The following is a 17489-nucleotide window of genomic DNA, read 5'->3' on the forward strand; positions in this document are numbered from 1 at the left end:
GAGCATGAATGTACATTGCTCCTGTTTCGACCAAACAAAATAAGTGACAGCCATTTGCTGACTCATTCCTCAGGGCAATCAAGGTCAAGCTGCCTGGTTTAAATTCCAAACAATGCTTGGCAGTTAACTGTCAGTCACCATCAAAGGTATATTCTCCATGGCAATGCCACTTGCCAACCAATCAGCATCTCTTCACAAACAGTATAAATTGTTGTTTTGCCCTTTTTTATATTGGTATTCTTGCGAGTGCCCTGATGAATGCAACATGAAAAGCTTAGGCGTGTCTATTTTGAAATACTCAAGTTCTGTACTACCAATCGACTATTTACAGACTAAGTAATTACACAGGCCGGTCAACCTACCTTCGGGCAAATTATTGGAAAAAGTTTTCCATTAGAAAAGTACAGATTAATCAAAGACTGTCAGCATGGATTTTGTAAGAGAATATCATGTCTGACTAGCATTCAATTGTTTGAGGGGTAATGACGCTGGCCCATTTCTAGTATGCATGGATTCTTAGCAAGAGGCTTTTGGCAAGGTCCCACATGACAGACTGGTCAGAAAAGTAAGAACCCATGAGATTGAATGGGAAGGTGGATCGAAACTTGGTCCATGCACTGAGAGCAAAGGGTCAACAGTTCCTTTGGGACTGGAAGGTTGTTTCCAGTGGGTGTGGGTTTTTTACGGGGTGCAGCGCCACTTGCTTTTTGTGGGGTATATCAATGATTTGGTCTTAATCTTGCTTCCTTCATTTAAGAAGTTTGCAGATGATATGAAAATTGATTGTGTGGTTGGGAGTGAGGAAGAACTTTGTAGACTTCAAGAAGATATCCAGCAGCTGGCATTCGGAATTCAACCTGGAGGAGTGTGGGGTAATGGAGGGTAAGTAAAGCAAAGGAGTGCACAATAAATGGCGAGATAGCGAGAGGTATAGAGGAACCTGGAGTAAATGCCCACAGGAATCTCTGAACTTAGCAGGAAAGTTAGATAAGGTGATTATTGTGGCCTTATTGGCTGAGGCGTAGAATGAGTAGGGCGGTTATGCTAGAAGTGCATAGAACACTAGTTATACTACAGCTATACCACTGTCCAGTTCTGGTCTGCACATTACATGAAGGGAGCGATTGCACTAGAGACCAGAGGAGATTTACAGAGGATGCTGAGTGGAGAATTTAAGTTGCAAGAGAAGATTAGATAGGCTGGAGTGGTTATCTTTGGGTACAGAGGAGGCTGAGGGGAGATTTAATTGGGTTAGAGAAATAACCCACCTCCCTTAGCAGAGAGTCAATAACCCAGGAGTGTAGATTTAAAGTAATTGATGAGGTCAAGAATTCTTTCACCCAGTGGGTGTTTGGGGATCTGGAGCTCACTGCCTGAAAGGGTAGTAGAGACAGACACCCTCCATTGTATTTAAAAAGCGCTTGGATATCCGTTTGAAATGCTGGAACCGACAAGGCTGCGAGCCAAGAGCTGGAATGTGGCATTAGGCTGAATGAATCTTTCCCGGCTGGCAGAGATTCAATGGTCTGAATCGCCCCCTACCTATTTGCTGTAAACTTCCATCAGTCTAGTTGAACTCCCAGTGCTTACTCCTTCTCCACTTTCACCATCTGGCATGGTGGGACCGCTGGGGGAGGCAGGTGGAGGAGACGGGAACACAACCCTGCTGCCCTGAACTCCCCTCTGTCAGCTGTCTGTTCTTTCAACAACAAAGACATCTTCCAATAAAACTTTAATTGGCAGCAGAAGCCGCTGACTGATCCCACAGGAGCACTGGGGAACGATTAGAGACAGCAGTTTGTCTAAATGAAAGATACATTTCCAAGGAGAATGCCTATATTCCTGAACGGAGTGTCGTATGTTCCTATCCAAACATATACCTGCTATGTATACAGATCTCTCACTCTGTGTACATGTCCGGATGTTCCAAAGCACTTTTTAGCCAATAAAGACCATTTTTTTTAAAAGCGCAGTTGCTACTGTGAAACATAGCAGCCAATTTGCATACAGGAAGGTGATGACCTGTCCTGTGAGGTTAGTTGAGGAATTAAATATGGGTCAAGATGCCAGGGAAAATTTCTTCACACAATCCGTCACGATCAGCATTTCCACCTTTGGCTTTGTGGGGGGTGGGGGTCGTGGGGGCGGAGGTTGGGGGCAGGGCGGTGCCATCGAAACTTGGCGTTATCCTGGCCCCTCCATGATTGACATGGCTTGGATCTGGGATCTCAGCATGGGTAGTGATCAGGGTCCCCTCACGGCCTGAACTGCAGCAGATAACTTTGGTCGACCCAGGACTGGGATCTTTCTGCACTTTGTGCTGCTGCGTTCAGTGTGTTTAGCTATTCGCAGGAGAACCGCATTCGCGTCCGTTGTGCCTGTGCCTCAAGAGCTATCCCATTAATATCTTTCGCTCCTTCCCCATCGTTGTGCAGATTTTTTTTTCTTTCAAATATTTATCTAATTCCCTTTTTTAAGATTTGCAGTTAGCCTGCACCCAATGTCCCTTCAGGCGGTGCATTCCAGATCACCATAAACAAAACTAGCTGTGTTTAGAAATGTTTCCTCATCTCCCCTCTGCCTCTTTTCCCATTCATCCTAAATCTGGGCCCTCTGGTTACACAGTCATCTACCGCCTGAAAACCGCTTCGTCTTTCTTATTCTTGCCAAAATGGTTTATGATTTTCGAAAGCCTATTCAACCCCCATCACTTCCTCTGCTCAAAAGGAGGGGGGGAAAAAAAGCATCAATTTGTGTTTATGTTGCGCCTTTTAACATGGTTAACAGACGACCCTCGTCCTCAATGCCATCCGAGTAACTCTCCACTCTGCCCTCTCCAAGGCCTTGATGTCCTTCCCAAATTGTGGAGCCCAGCTTTAGACGCAGGAGCCCAAGCTGCCTGTCAGCCAATCTTTGTCTGAATGCATTGCAGCAGTAGCGATCAGCTCGGTGTAACAGCTGCTGGCGAAGGTGTTTGACTGTGCTAAGCAAGGCCTCGTGTTCCAGGCCAGCTGCCTGGAATGCTGGAAAGTCATTGACTTCACACAGACTTCAGTCATGCGCTGCCATGTCTCTGGTCTCCCTGGCAACCGCTGGCTGCTGGCCTGCACTTGAGGCAGGGTTGGCTTGGACATTATCTTTTTAACTTCCACTTGCGTTTCTGTTCTGATAGACTTTACTGTGGTGGTCGCTTCCCTGTGCTTGAACTTTTTTTTTTTGAAGGAGGGGGTTTGGAGGGGATGTGCAGTTGCTCCAATGTTGACTTGACCTATGTTTCACCAAATGTGGCTGAGCAAAGCCGCATATTAACGATCAAATGTTGGCCTTTATTGTGCGGGGGTGGAGTGTGTAGTTTGGAAGTCTTGCTACAAATGAGCACAGGTGTTGGTGAGAAAATGCCTGGAGCACATGTACAGTTTTGGTCTCCTTTTATTTAAGGAGGATACACTTGCATTGGAAGCAGCCCAGGGAAGGTTCACTAGGTTGATTCCTGGTTGTGCAGCTTGGGCCTAGACTCCTTGGAGTTTGGATGAATTGCGAGGTGGTCTGAGGGGGCTTGACACAGTAGATGCTGAGAGGTTGAATTCCCTTGTGGGGTAATCTAGGATTAGGGGGCACAGTTTTGAAATAAGGCATCTCCTGTTTTAAGAGGGAAGTGAGGTGGAATTCTTTCTCTGAGGATTGTCAATCTTTGGAATTCTTTACCCCAGAGAAGCGGAGGCTAGGTCATTGAGTTCGACAGATTTTGATCTACAATGTAATCGAGTCTTGGAGTGGGGAAGGGGGGGCAGGCAAATGAAGTTAAGGCCACAATCAGGTCAGCCATGGTTTTCGTTGAATGGCAGAGGGGCCGAATGGCCTACTCCTGCTCCTATTCTTTACAATATTATGGGTTGTTTGACTGGGACCAAGCTCAATTTGTGATCAGTATGTAGATCCTGTATGCAATAAAACACACACTCGTGATTCAATAGCAGCTTTCACCACCTCAAGACTTTCAAAAGGGCTCCATGAGCCAGTGGAGAATGGCTTTCAGTTTTATTCTGTTGAAATTGATCACCATTGAAATGTAAGAAATTCAAAAGCCAATGTGCACATAGCAAGGTTGCACAGCTAGCATTGACGAAATGACCAGATCAAATGGTCTTTTGATGTTGCATGATGGAGTAATATTGGCCCAGAAACCATGGAGGACTTCCCTGCACATCTTCAAAGTAGTTGGCCATGGGATTTTTTTCCTTTCACCTGCGAGGGAAGACAGGGCCTCAGGTTAACATCCTTTCCCAAAGATGGATGTGGGGCAACACAGACCTGAGACTGCATGCTGTCCTCTTCTGGTTTAGGGATCATTGTGTTTACCCCATTGGGCATTGAGAAGATTGGTTAACATCCATTTCAATGTGTTTTAGCAAACATTTTGCTCTCGCAGAAAGCTGGCACAGGCCAAATTGCTGTCTTTTGTGCTGTAACCATACTAAAAAGGAGACTAATGGGTTTTTTTTGGTCATCCAGTTCTGGCATCCGAGTGCATTGAGATTGTTGGTAGTGTCTTGCACAGGGCTGCACACTGCTCGGGTGGCTGGGATAGTTCAGTGATTATCCAGCTAGCTTTTTTTTTAAAAATGGGGCAGAGCTTTCATCAACAGCTTCTTGTGTTGCAGGTGGAGACGGTGAAGAATGTTCTGGAAGAGCTGAAGCTACGTGTGTTCGAGGTGACAGATGAGAAAGCCACGCTCGATGGCAGTGATGTCTTCTTCACTGGTGAATACTGGTTGTGTCTCTCCTCCTCCACATAACTTCCAGACGGTTGTCCCCACTCCACCGGAGCCTCTGCTTCCACTATCCTTGTGGCAAAGTTAGATGCAATGGAGTGGGAGCAGCTTCAAAGACATTCCTGGTGATTTGTGGCATGGTTTCATGGATGCCAGGAGCCCTCTGGCACTGCATGCCCATTCTCCTGTGTAAGGGCCCGTACGGCAAGTGTGGGCTGGCTGTTCAATTACAAGGAGAATCCCACCCGTAAGAATGGTTACAACACAGTAGGAGGCCTTTCAACCCATTCTCTCCGTGCTAACTTGCTGCACATGCAACCCCTGCCTTACCCCCGTAGCCCTGCAAATCATCTTTGCTTCAGATGATTATCCAACTCCCCTTATGAAAGCCCTGATCGAATCCACCTCCACACAGTGACCCCAATCTCCTGGTGACCCCTGGGTGACATTGCTGCATATTCCGCAACAGCATGTCAGAATGAAATTGTTAAATTGGGGGCAGACCCAGAGCAACACATTGCGACTGGATTGAGAATATTAAACCTGTCTTGCTCTGCGACCCTTAGTCAAGAGATTTGTCCCATGTGAGACCTGCTGAGGCCCTTTATATTGGATGGTGTATCACATTTGGATCCTGCATAGACCCAGTACCTCCCCCAGTCGCTCTTCACCTCTTCCCTCAGTTACTCACTCAGGAAGTGACACATTTAGACGAGGCTATATTTTTCTAATGGTTCTATCCTGGACTCCAATTAGAATGAGGAAGTGGTTTGTGTGAAATTGCTGAAAACGTGGCTGGATGGCTGCAGCCCCTCCTATATAGAGGCTGGGAGGCACCCAGAAGGGTCTCTCTGTCCTCTGTACAAGAGGCGATCTCCCTGAATTGGTTTTTCTCCCTTGACCTGTCAGCTGGTTGTGTTGGGTGCCATTTTGGTACCTCTGGCAGCTCTGTGCTTCCTGTTCAAGGTTAAATGTAAGTTAACGGGCAGCCATGAGATGTGGGTGTCATGGTTTCTTGCCTATGGCAGTATTTATTGCCCATCCCTAATTGCCCTCGAAGGTGGTGGTGAGATGCCACCTTGAACCACTGCAGCCCATGTGGTGCAGGTACATCTGCAGTGCTGTTAAAAGTTCCAGGGTTTTGACCTAGTGTCAGTGAATGAATGGTAATATATTTCCAAGTATGGATGGTGTGTAGCCTGGAAGGGAACTTGAAGGTTGTGGTGTTCCCATGCCTGCTGCCCTTCCAGATGGGTTTGGAAGGAGGCTTGGCAAGATGCTGCAGTGTATCCTGTAGATAGGATACACTGATACATCAGTGGCCCAGGCAAGTGGGGAGTATTCCATCACACCCCTTATTTGATGCTTGTAGATGGTGGATAAGCTTTAGGGAGTCAGGAGGTGAGTTACTCCCACAGAATTCCCAGCCTCTGACCTGCTCTTGTAGCCACAGTATTTATATGGCTGGTTCAGTTTCTGGTCAATGGTAACCCTCAGGATGTTGATGATATTTGATCATGGGCATCATAGGACTTGGTGTCCATACACTTATTTTAACAAGGGTGCTGGTTGGCAGTTGGCACTCTTACGGACTTGGCTTCCCTATGTCAGGGTAGGTTGAGGGGAAGTGGGGGTGTAGATTTCATCCCTATCTGTGGGTCTCTCCCCACCACACCCTTCCGAGTTTACAGCCATGAAACAATAAAGCAGAGGGGGCCATTCAGCTCATTAGGCCTGTGCCAGCCCTTTGGAAGAGCTAGTCCCACACTGCAGCTCTTTCCCAATTGGTCTGCAAATTTGCACATTACTATTAAATCTGTTTCCGCCCTCTTTTTTCAGGCTGCGCATTGCTGTGTAAAATAAGCCTCCTCTTCATGGCCCTTCCCTCTGGCTTATTCTACCAGTTCATGCTCCCTCTTCCAATGCCATGACACCTTGGTAAATCCTTCTTGGTATTTTCTCTCTGATCTTACCCCCTCCCCCTTTTCTCGGTTCCAGGGCGCGAATTCTTCGTTGGGATCTCGAAATGGACCAACCACAAAGGGGCAGAATATGTGGCGGACACGTTCAAGGTGAGACTTTAAACCCCACCCCCCCCCCACCCTGCCCCCTCTCCCGGCCCAGCTCCTAGGATCAAGTGACCCTTTTGAGGGAGAGTGGGGGGGGGCGGTGTCAAGTGGCTTGGTGGAGCTGGGAGATGGACAAGTGGCAGACTGGGCATGTGTGTGTATCCAGGGATGGTTAGGAGTGGGCAGTCTCTGTTGTCTTTGTGGTGGGTCAGGAACAATCCCTCAGCATCCTCTTGTTGTCATGTGATCTTGCATCACTGATGTAGGCCAGTGGTGGTGCAACCTGTGGGTCGCATGCAGCCCATCAGGGTTCTGAGTGTGGGCCTGCAAGATGTTTTGTTGACTGCCCCCCTGCAGGGCTGCCTGATTCAGCTGTCCATGTAGTATTTTTCCTACCGGTATTGCTAAAGTGGTATGCACGTAAAGCAAGGGCACGTGAAGCGAGGTGCATGCCGGTTGCGCACAACGTTGACTGAGAGCCGCGCGCTCTCTCTGCGCCCGATCAAAGCGCTGCATGCCAGCTGACTTTTCTTGCTATGGGACACATCAAAAGCATGAAGCTCAGCAGGCTAACAGATGGAAACCTCAGTGCTGAATTGTGAAGCATCTGCACATCCTGGAGTCCTAATTCAGGGAAGCTTGTGGAGGACAGATCCAACCAGAAGTCACATTGAGCATGATGTAGTAAGGTAAGCGTAAATATTTCTTTTGTTTTTACCCTTTGAAGTTGGTGATGGTTCTGTTAATATATGAATGACTGAGCGTTTTCTATGACTCGTTATGAAATACTCAGCGTGTATTAAATGTATTTAATCTTATTTATGGGGTCATGGTTAGTGCATATGACCGATTTCAATCTTGTGGCTCACTGAGCTGAAGGAAGGTTACTCGTGTGGCTCACTCATTAGCCTATGTTGCCCGTCACTAATGCAGACTGTCTATTTACATATTTAACATTAACTCTTTACACCACACTGTCCAGTTACATTCTTGACTGTTGAATCCTGGTCACCAGTTTGTTGGGACTTAAGGATCCTGGATGCACGCTCATTGTGGGATGACCCAGTTGGTACATTGACAGAGTTGATCAGCAGACAATTCTGGGGTGGAATACATTCTGTTTATTTACAAAGGTACTCGGGAGCTACACTTGTGTGCTTTCTACTCAAACCCTGTCTCCATTCTGCTGACTACAGAGGTAGCCCGTGCTGCTCCTCTATTGGTTACATGAGATCATGTGATCTTTCTTTATGACAGCCTTCTTAAAGGTATACTGCACATTACATAAAACCATAATTACCACACAGACTCTTGGGAACATGGGATTAGAAACTCAAATTTGGAAAGGTGGCTGAAAATGGTGGACTGCCCAGATCAAATTGCAGGAATTTTCTCAGGTTAGTGGAAAAGTTGTGCAAAGGTGGATTTTCAGCTGGCGCTGCGGGAGTGAAGCTAATGGCGAGGATCTAGAAAGGAAGTCGATTTTGTTTATTAAACTCCTGTATAAAAAGAAAATCAATTCGGTGCTGGTTTTATACCTGGACAGTGTGAAAAGATCTACCTCTGTCTCCGTTTGTCCCCATTCTGGAGGGGGAGTATGGTTTGGAGGAACCCGGGATCTGTGCATTTACTGATAATCCATACAAGATTAAATCATCAAATTAATAATAGTTCAGTGTGTGGGCTGATGGGTGAGTCTCTTGTATGGTGAAGGTGGCTTTGTTTTAATGGATTGTTGTCTCTTGGCTGTCCAGGATTTTACTGTCTCCATCGTGCACATTCCCGAACCCCATCATTTGAAGAGTTTCTGCAGCATGGGAGGCCCCAGCACCATTATCATCGGCAATAGTGAGGTTGCTCAAAAGGCTATCAAGGTAAGGTGAACCCCTTTTATGCACCTCAACTGCCCTCTCCGTCAAACAGAGCCTCTCACCACAACCCCTCCTGGTTAGGGCTGGATGAGGCCAATTCATAGAATGGCTGCCTTCAGAGCTGTAACCATTCAGCCTGTCGTGTCAGTCTCAGCTCTCTACAAGGACAATTCGGCTAGTCGCACTTCCCTGCCTTTTCCCTACAAATTTTTTTCTCACCAGATATTTATCCAATTCCCCATGAAATCTCCTTCGACACTGCCCCTTCAAACACTCCCAGGGCAGGTACAGCACGGGGTTAGATACAGAGTAAATCTCCCTCTACACTGTCCTCATCAAACACTCCCAGGGCAGGTACAGCACGGGGTTAGATACAGAGTAAATCTCCCTCTACACTGTCCTCGTCAAACACTCCCAGGGCAGGTACAGCACGGGGTTAGATAGAGTAGAGGGAGATTCGCTCCATACCTGGCTGGACGTTGATGGGATAGAGTCACTGTTGATGAAAGATGGTTTTCAGAATGTGTCACTATTGCTCACCGGCTTCCTCTTTGCTGACAGGCGATGGAGCAGCTAACAGACTATCAATACGACAAACTGAGTGTGCCGGATGACGCTGCAGCCAATTGCATCTACGCACGAGTTGGCAATAAGAGTAACATCCTGGTCCATCGGACAGCAGATGAGTTTCCAGAAAGTTATAAGGTCAATTATTTTGGACTTGTTTCCTTGGGTGTTTGACCAGAACTGTGGGTTACAATGACCTCTCCCTGGGACTATTCAACTGTGGCCTGTCTGGGTGTCTTTGGTGGGGGAGGAGGGTGTGGTGGCAGCAGGGCATAGAACTGCTCCTGTGTTGTAATGAGAAAGGTTCAAATGGTTGGAAACAGAAAAGAGTATTTGATTTCTACCATAACCATTGGAAGCTCCTGCAATGTTCTTCGAATGGTACTGAAGGATGACGCTGCTGTGCATTCCCCTTTAAGGCAGGGAAACTCTTTCGAGTTATCAACAGTCACAGATTGCAACTCTTTCGAGTACAATCACAGTTCTTGGTTTCCAGAAGTGGGACATGAACCCACAACCCTCTGATTCAAAGGCGAGGGTGCTATGAACTGAGGGAAGGTGAGCAATGTGTATTCCCCTTTTAAGTGATTTAAAATTGCACAAGACCTTAAAAAGGTTCTGAGTCCAACATCGGCACCTGCTGGTGGGCGAGCAGCACTGCAAAGGCAGCAGAGCAGGGAGAAAGGGCCCCTTATTTAGGAAGAAGGTCACAGAAGCCAAATTGACCAGTTTTAAATCCCCTTGCTTCAAGTTAACCCTGTAGAGCAGTAGCCCTCTGCTCTCTTGGGCCTGGCTTATGTGGGAGACAGACTATGCATGTTCTGAGAAGCTGTTAAATTCTTTTTCAGCATAAATTAACTGCAATCTGTGACCCAGGCAGTGTTCAATTAGCACCACAGTTGCAACGTGTCTGTACTTTGGGTTAATACTTCACAGATGTTTGAAAGCTATGCGGAAACATGGCAAAGACATGTCAGGAGGCTGTGTATGTATGTGCCTCTCTCTCTCTCTCTCTCTCTCTTTTTCCTCCCCCCTCTGTTTCGCTCTGCTTTTCACTCTCTTTTCGCCCCCCCCCCCCCAGTCGTATCTGTCTCACTTGCCCCTCCCTGTGTTGTGAAATGTATTACAATGTTGAAGTTTATTGAGTCTATTCTGCACTGAGAGCTTTGCCTTTCTTCTTGCCCCAGCTGCTGTGTTAGTGAAGGTGCTCGGAGCCAGTGGATGACTTGCATTTGTCCAAATGCCTATTTAATACCAGATAGCTGGATGAAACAGCTGTTTTTGTTTTTAAAAAAAAAAGGCCCACAGGACCCTTTTAATTGCTGAGTGGCAGCTGTTTGAACAAATGATGTACCTGAGAATTGTTTAGGAGGAGCATGTCCCTACACTATTGGCAGGCAGGCCTGTGGGATCATTGTCCTGCTGCTGAGTTCTATTGCTAAGGAGACGGGGCCCAATCTAACCCTGGTGACATTTTCCTTTTGTTGATGTGTGAAAGGATTTAACAGCTATAGTTTGTGCTTAAGCCCCTGAGCTATTGGGCTATGTGATCAGATTTTTAAACTTTTTTGTTTCCCCCGTGGTTTTGGCAGTTGGATGTATGATCTAGTGAGCTGGCTTTTTAAAAATAAAATGCAAGTTAGCCATCATTTTGCATTTGGCTCATTCACTCTAAAACTAGCAGTGACTAATGAGCGAGGGGGTGTGAGAAAAAGCTGTTGGCAAATTTAGTAACTTTTTCTTGTGTCTGGAAAGCAAGGCCGAACACAGCAGAAAATCCCACAGCTGCGTGGATTTGCCTGTGTGGCAATCTTAACCCCGTGGGGGTGGTGGTTTTGGGGGGGGGGGGGGTGGGGGGCGTTAATCTTTCTGAAACAGAAATGGAGAAGAGAGTATTAATGAAGGTTAATGGGAGACATAATGGAGGTGCTCAAAGTTGAGGGGTTTTTGATGGACAAGTAAGGAGGTACGGTTTCTTCTGGCAAATGGGTCAACGTCATTGGTTTAAAAATAATTCGGGAGGGACAATTGGAAAAAATTTCTTCTCACACAGGGTGGCTTCTCTTATGGGATTGGGGGTGACTTGCTTCCCTTCCAGTTTGACGGGTTCTGAGATGGTTGAAAAACCCAATGCAGACCCCACCGCATGCGGGGTTGATGCTGCTTGGAGGGTCGGGCAGGCGAGATGTTGCCTCGGCTTCACCCCCCTGCCCCAAAGCCTCCTGATGTGTTCGGCGCCTTCCCGAATAAACCTTCTCCATTTTGGCCCGTTGCCGACCCAGGGGGTCTCTTCAGGACTGCTTTGAGGACATCCCTAACGTGTTCCCATTGTCTGCCTGGATGTCTCCCATTGAAACCTGAATTGAGTAGCTACTTGGGGAGCCTGATGTCAGGAGGTTCAGGAAAGCAGCTCAGCAGCACCACCTCCTCGAGGGGATTTAGGGATGGATTAACAAATGCTGATTTTTACCCCGAGACACATTCATCCCAAGAATCACTGGCTCAGTGTCGATTTAATTAAATTTAATTGTTAAGTGTCTTTTGACTTTTTGACAATGGTGCTGTATGAATGTTTAAGGGAAGAGACATCAAGCGCTCGTTGTGCAGGGAGCTCTGCCTTGCAAGTGGGTTGAAATCACAGTAATGTCGTTTTTCTTTAAATAAGAATTTTTTTCTTTCACTTCCAGGCCTTCAAGAAGCTTCCGGACTACACGTTGATCCCGGCCTCCTGCACGGAACTGGCCAAACTAGGAGCAACTCTGAGCTCGTGCTCCATCCTAATCAATAAGAAGTTTGAATACTAGATTCAGTTGGGGGTGCCCTCTTGCACCCCCCACCCCTGCCTTAATTCCATGGTGGAATAGAATAGAAATGGCTCTAATTTGATGGATGCCTGGAGTACGAGGGATACACTGGAATATTTGGATCAGGGACAATCCCCCCCACCCACCCCAATCCCAGAAATGAAGTTGGATTCTTTTCATGTAGGAGACTAGAGACTGAGAACTTACCTTCAATGTAATCAGGAGCCTAACGTGCGGAGCAAAGCTCTTATTGTGAGAGATTTCAGATGGTATGCCTACCAGCGGCACCTAATACACTCAGTATTACTGCAGCCGCACTGGCTCTAATCTGAGGAGCAAACATTTTGTTCTCCAGTTTCCACCCAATGTTCCAAGCAGGGACTGAGATGTCCTCTCATCCCACTCCCTGAAATCCTGGATCCTATCCTACACTTGGATCTCATTTGTGGTTTTTTTTTTCCTCTAGGATTTATGTTTGATTCCCGATCCGGATATAGATGAATCTTGGCATGAGTGAGATCTCCCTAATTCTGTACGGGCTTCCGAGAACAGACCTTGATCCCCCTCTCATCCCAGTTTTCTCCCAAGTGTTTGGTTCTTCCTGGGAAAATTACCCAGGGCACCAGCATGCCTTGTGTTTTTGTTTTCCAGTCTGAGGCTGGTTGGGCTGAATCTGGCTTAAATATCCTGGGAGGAATAGACAATGTTAAATTCCTGAAACTAGGAGTCATCCACACCCAGCTGTGGTCAAACCCACTCTGACTTAATCCAGCATTGAAAGCGCGTGAGGAACATTTCACAATTAACATGGTCTTCTAACATTATAGAAACTTGAAGAACACAAGACAAATGTCCAACCTTCAACCCCGCCCTTCCCCAAACCTTGATTTTTTTTTTTAACACATTAATCACTCAGCTCATCTCATTGATATTATACTTAAACAAAATGTATGAGTGGGGAAAGTCACATTAAATTAGGTAATGCATTTGGAAACTTGGGTGATTTTCTCAAATCAGGGATTTGGATGGGGAGGAGTCGTCTTGGGATATTTAGTTCATGGAACAACCTTTAGCGACAGCTAGTGTCTGTTTATTTTAACCAGGGTAGACCCTGTGCTAAAAGAAAGGGAAGATGTGGGGGCTCTTTCTTTGCCCCCCCCCCCCCCCCCCCCCCCCCACCCCTGCAATCTCAGCTCTCTAAAAGTAAATCAACACTGAGAAACGGTTATTGCAGTAAAGAGAGGGAATTACCTTTTTCATTTTGTATTTGGAATTTCTGCCCTTGAGCACTTACTTTCAAATTGGCCTCTTGGGTGTACAACTGGCTTGTAACGGAAGACTGGGGCAGCTTTGAGAACAGGCAGCTGATCTGCAATGCTGGTTTTGCACCCAGGTGTCAAATTGAAAATTTAACCCCTATAGCCCTGCAGTGAAGAGGGCACAAATCTGGGGTCAGAAGGGCATGTAGTGCCCACTGCCGGCAGCAAGTCGGCGCTGATGCTGCTTGCAGCAGCTTTGTTAGTCCCTTTGTGCAACTGCACCATCTAGAGTTGGAAAGTAATAGTGCAGAAGAACAGACAAAAGGTCAACTTTCTTGGCCCCTCTTTGACTCCTTTTTTTTCATATTCCTTGTTTTAATTGTCACTGTTACCAAGTCATTAGAATCTGAGGAATTTCCTCTTAATAGGATCAGTCCTGTGAATGCTGCACTCCTTAATCCGGACACAGCCCGTGTCATCTGGCTGTACTTTGTCTCTCTCATACCCATGATTGAGACCATTCTTGGTGTGAGATTTTTTTATACATGGATACAGGTAATTTTTGTGGTGCAGAGACAATTTAACATTGTTCAATATAAATGGATCCTTCCTGTTTTAAATCTTTGCAACAGCAGTAATATGGATCCGGTTTTGTGTTCTTCATCAGATCCCTAAGGAGAGAATTCACTGGACCTTTCATTTTAGTGCCCCAGCCTTTAGTGGTCATGTCCTTTTGATCCTAAGTCAATGGATATTAACTGGCTGTCTTGTGGGAAATTCCCACACCGTTATTTCCTGCAGAGGGCACTGTATAGTGAGCTGCAATGAGAATGCTGGCTCATCTACATTTTCCCCAAACTATCAGATTTGATCAGTTTGGCTGATTGCCGAACTTCCCAATTAATACCCTATCTGAAATGATCATTGTGGAGAGAGAAAAAAATGTTCATCAACTTTTGCATATTTGTCCCATGGAAGATGAGCTACACACATCAAAAGATTGTGTGTGTCTCTCCTCTTCCTTCCCTCCACCACAGGTGTGTGCACAGTAATTTAGTGAATAGCCGTCTGATAGATCAGTTCAGTTTGTCCATGCCTCTGTGTCCTTCATGATGTCTAATCCACTTCCAGTGTGTTACCTCATCCCAATCGCCCCTGGATTGGGATCGATGTGTTTGGAGCCAAAATCACTTGGTGCTTTTTATTTCTGATGCCTAAAATCCAGCTTTTGTACCACGTCTCCTTTGTAAGCGACTCTTCTGACTGAATAAAATTGATAATCTGCCTTGAAATTCAGTGTGCGGCGTTTAATACTATTCCTGGGGTGTATGTGTCTCTACCAAGTGTGTATATACCGATCTAGAGGACATGAGCCCTTTGAGCCTGCCCTCCCCCCACACATTCAGACATAATTTGAATTTTCAACCTTCATTTCCATAACCCACATCAATCAGTTTGGAAATTTTAATTGCACCTGAACCTCAACTGCTTTGACTTATTTTCTCTGGGGCAGGGGAAAGTGGGTTGGGTGGGTGGTCACCCTGTCAGTCCTTTCTGATCTAGTTTAAGAAGCATGTCCCAGTTCTAAGGGCTTGGGTTCGATCCCTTTGTTCTCACCACCATCAAAAGTAATTTCCCCGGTCAAATTATTTAATTAATCCAAAATGCCTCAATTTTCATCACCTCTTATTCGTCATTACTCCAGGGAGTACCAGCCTAGCGTATGAAACTTGTTTTTACAATTTAACCCCATGTATCTGCATGAAAAACTCTCCAAGACCTGTATATCCTTCCTGAGGTGTATGGCGCCCACCCAGAACTGAATGCAGTATTCTAGATGTGGCCTATTACTATACCATAACTTCGGCCCCATCTCGGTCCAATCCCATTGAGATAGAGTAACATTTCATTAGTTTTTCCATCATGCACCACCTACTTTTGTTGGTGATTTTGTGCACGTGTTCCGAATCTCTGTCCCTTCACAGTTCCGAGTTTCTCACCATTTAGACCTTTCAGACCTCAAGCCCAAAGTGGATGGTCACTTTCCCCTGATGAGCTTTACTACATCTCTGACCACTTGCTCCATCTGTCAATAACTCTTTGCACTTTCAGCTCCAATTAGCAGTTACTCCCGGTGTCACCTAACTTAGAAGGTGTGCTGAGCAAACTTCAATTCCTTCATCTGCATGTTTCGCAAATGCATTTAAAAAGCTGAAGCCTCCGTCCAGATTCCTACCAATTGAGTCAATAACCATTCTGCCATCTCAGATTCCTAACCAATTCCCCAATATTGTCATTAGGTTGCCTTCCATTCCGTACAAACTTTCACTCTCCTCAACTGCCTCTTGTGCAGAACCTTGTTGAATGCCTTTTTGAAAGTCAATGAAAATAACATTCATCATTGAATGTGGTAGATACGGGTGCATCTAAGTTAGCTAGACATGCTTTAGTCTTTAGTTCATGCTGGCTCTATTTGATTTGTTCATATCTGTCCAAGTGACCAGTCACTCAGTCCTGCTAGTAACAAACTCGCAAAAAATATTGAGTTATGATTTTCAAATTTTTCCAATATTCCTCTTAAACAATTTGAGGGGACAATACATGAAGTAAGTGTGTTTTGGAAGTTCATGACTTATAAAAATTGCAATATCCTCACCAACTTATTTTAATATCCTGGGGTGAAAACTGCATTCTCTTATTTTTCAGTCTTATTGTTTTCTCCATTGCTTCTTTTTCAACTTGTAACAAATCTTTTTTCCTTATTCTTTCATGGCAAGGCCAGCAATTGTTACTCATCCTAAAGTTCCCTTGAACGGAGTGGCTTGCGAGGCCATTTCAGAGGGCAGTTTAAAAAGTCAACCACATTCTATGGGTCTGGAGCTGCCTGTTGGTCAGACTAGATAAGGGTGGCAGTTTCTTTCCTTAAAAGGCACGGTTTTCACTAATCGATGATAGTTGAATGTGTCACCATTACTGAGATTTACTTTCTATTCCAGATTCATTAATTAAATTCAAATTCCACCAGCTGCCATGGTGGGATTTGAACCCATGTCCCCAGAGCAAGAGCTTGGGCCTCTGGACTTCTAGTAAATCTAGTAATTTACTCTGCTTGAATGATCACTTTTGCCTTGTCTCCCTGGTGTCTTTTTATTATCTGGGGCTAGGATCTGCTCCTGCTCTTCGCCTCTGCACTTCACAATGTTTACCAGTAATATTTCTGTATTGCTGGAATAAAACTGCCTATTTAAAATATATCTTAAGGCCATTTCCCCCTTAACATCTAATATATTTTTGGTTCAGATTTTCATTAAAGTGCAGGAAGAAGTCTTAAGGCACATTCCAAGAATTCATCCAGGTACAGTCTACAGATCTGAGAAAGGATTTAGCCTGCGGACACTGAAGATTAAAAATTCTCCAGGAGCTGACTTTTATATCTTTGCGCACAAGTTATGGGTCACAAAGCAACTCTATACTGTAGTCAAATCATAACCTGATTGCAAAATGTGGCAAATAAATTAAGAGATATTTATATATAGTGCCTTTCACACCCTCTGAACATACCCAACACTTTATAGCCAATGAAATGCTTTTGTAGTGTAGTCACTTTAATTTAGGTAAAAGTTCTGGCCAATTTGCACTTAGCGAAGCCCCACAAACATCAATGTTTGTTCAGGGATAAATATGGCGCTGCAAACTGGGGAGCATCCCTCAGCTCTTCTGTGAAATAGTGGCTGTGGGGTGTTTTACACCCACCTGAGAGGGCAGATAGGGTCCCAGTTTAACATTTCATCCAAAAAGCAGCATCACTGACAGGGCAGCACCCCCTCAGTACTGCACTGATGTGTTAGCCCAGATTCAAGTCTTTGGAGTGAGGCCGAAACTCCCAATCTTCTAATTCCAGGGTTAGGCATTGAGTCAAATCTAACAGTAACACAAATGCAAATTAGATCAGAAGCGTGAGACTTGCAATTATATAGTGCTTTTTGTGACCACCAGATGTCTCAAAGCACTTTGCAATCAATTAAGTACTTTGAAATATAGTTACTGCTGTAATATAAGCATTAAATAACAGGAAAATGTTTGTGTAATTCTTCACACTAATTTCTGATCTCCTACATTCCATTAAAATTGTGGATTCTGCTTAGAT

At 45.4% G+C, this 17489-nt stretch overlaps 1 protein-coding gene across 1 annotated transcript in view; it reads left to right on the plus strand.

Annotated features, from left to right (window-relative positions):
• LOC144695513 (N(G),N(G)-dimethylarginine dimethylaminohydrolase 1-like) overlaps positions 1–14634 on the plus strand; it is a gene marked incomplete at its 5' end in the record, with an annotated part of 48828 nt that extends 34194 nt beyond the window's left edge. The window contains 5 exons of the mRNA XM_078566389.1: positions 4662–4761; positions 6771–6844; positions 8596–8715; positions 9274–9417; positions 11967–14634. Of these exons, the coding sequence (XP_078422515.1) occupies positions 4662–4761; positions 6771–6844; positions 8596–8715; positions 9274–9417; positions 11967–12083 (555 nt within the window). The remainder of the gene's footprint in view (positions 1–4661; positions 4762–6770; positions 6845–8595; positions 8716–9273; positions 9418–11966) is intronic.
• Between the last annotated feature and the right edge of the window lie 2855 nt (positions 14635–17489).

The sequence above is a fragment of the Cetorhinus maximus genome, chromosome 21 (assembly GCF_964194155.1).
Source record: "Cetorhinus maximus chromosome 21, sCetMax3.hap1.1, whole genome shotgun sequence".
Taxonomy (NCBI): domain Eukaryota; kingdom Metazoa; phylum Chordata; class Chondrichthyes; order Lamniformes; family Cetorhinidae; genus Cetorhinus; species Cetorhinus maximus.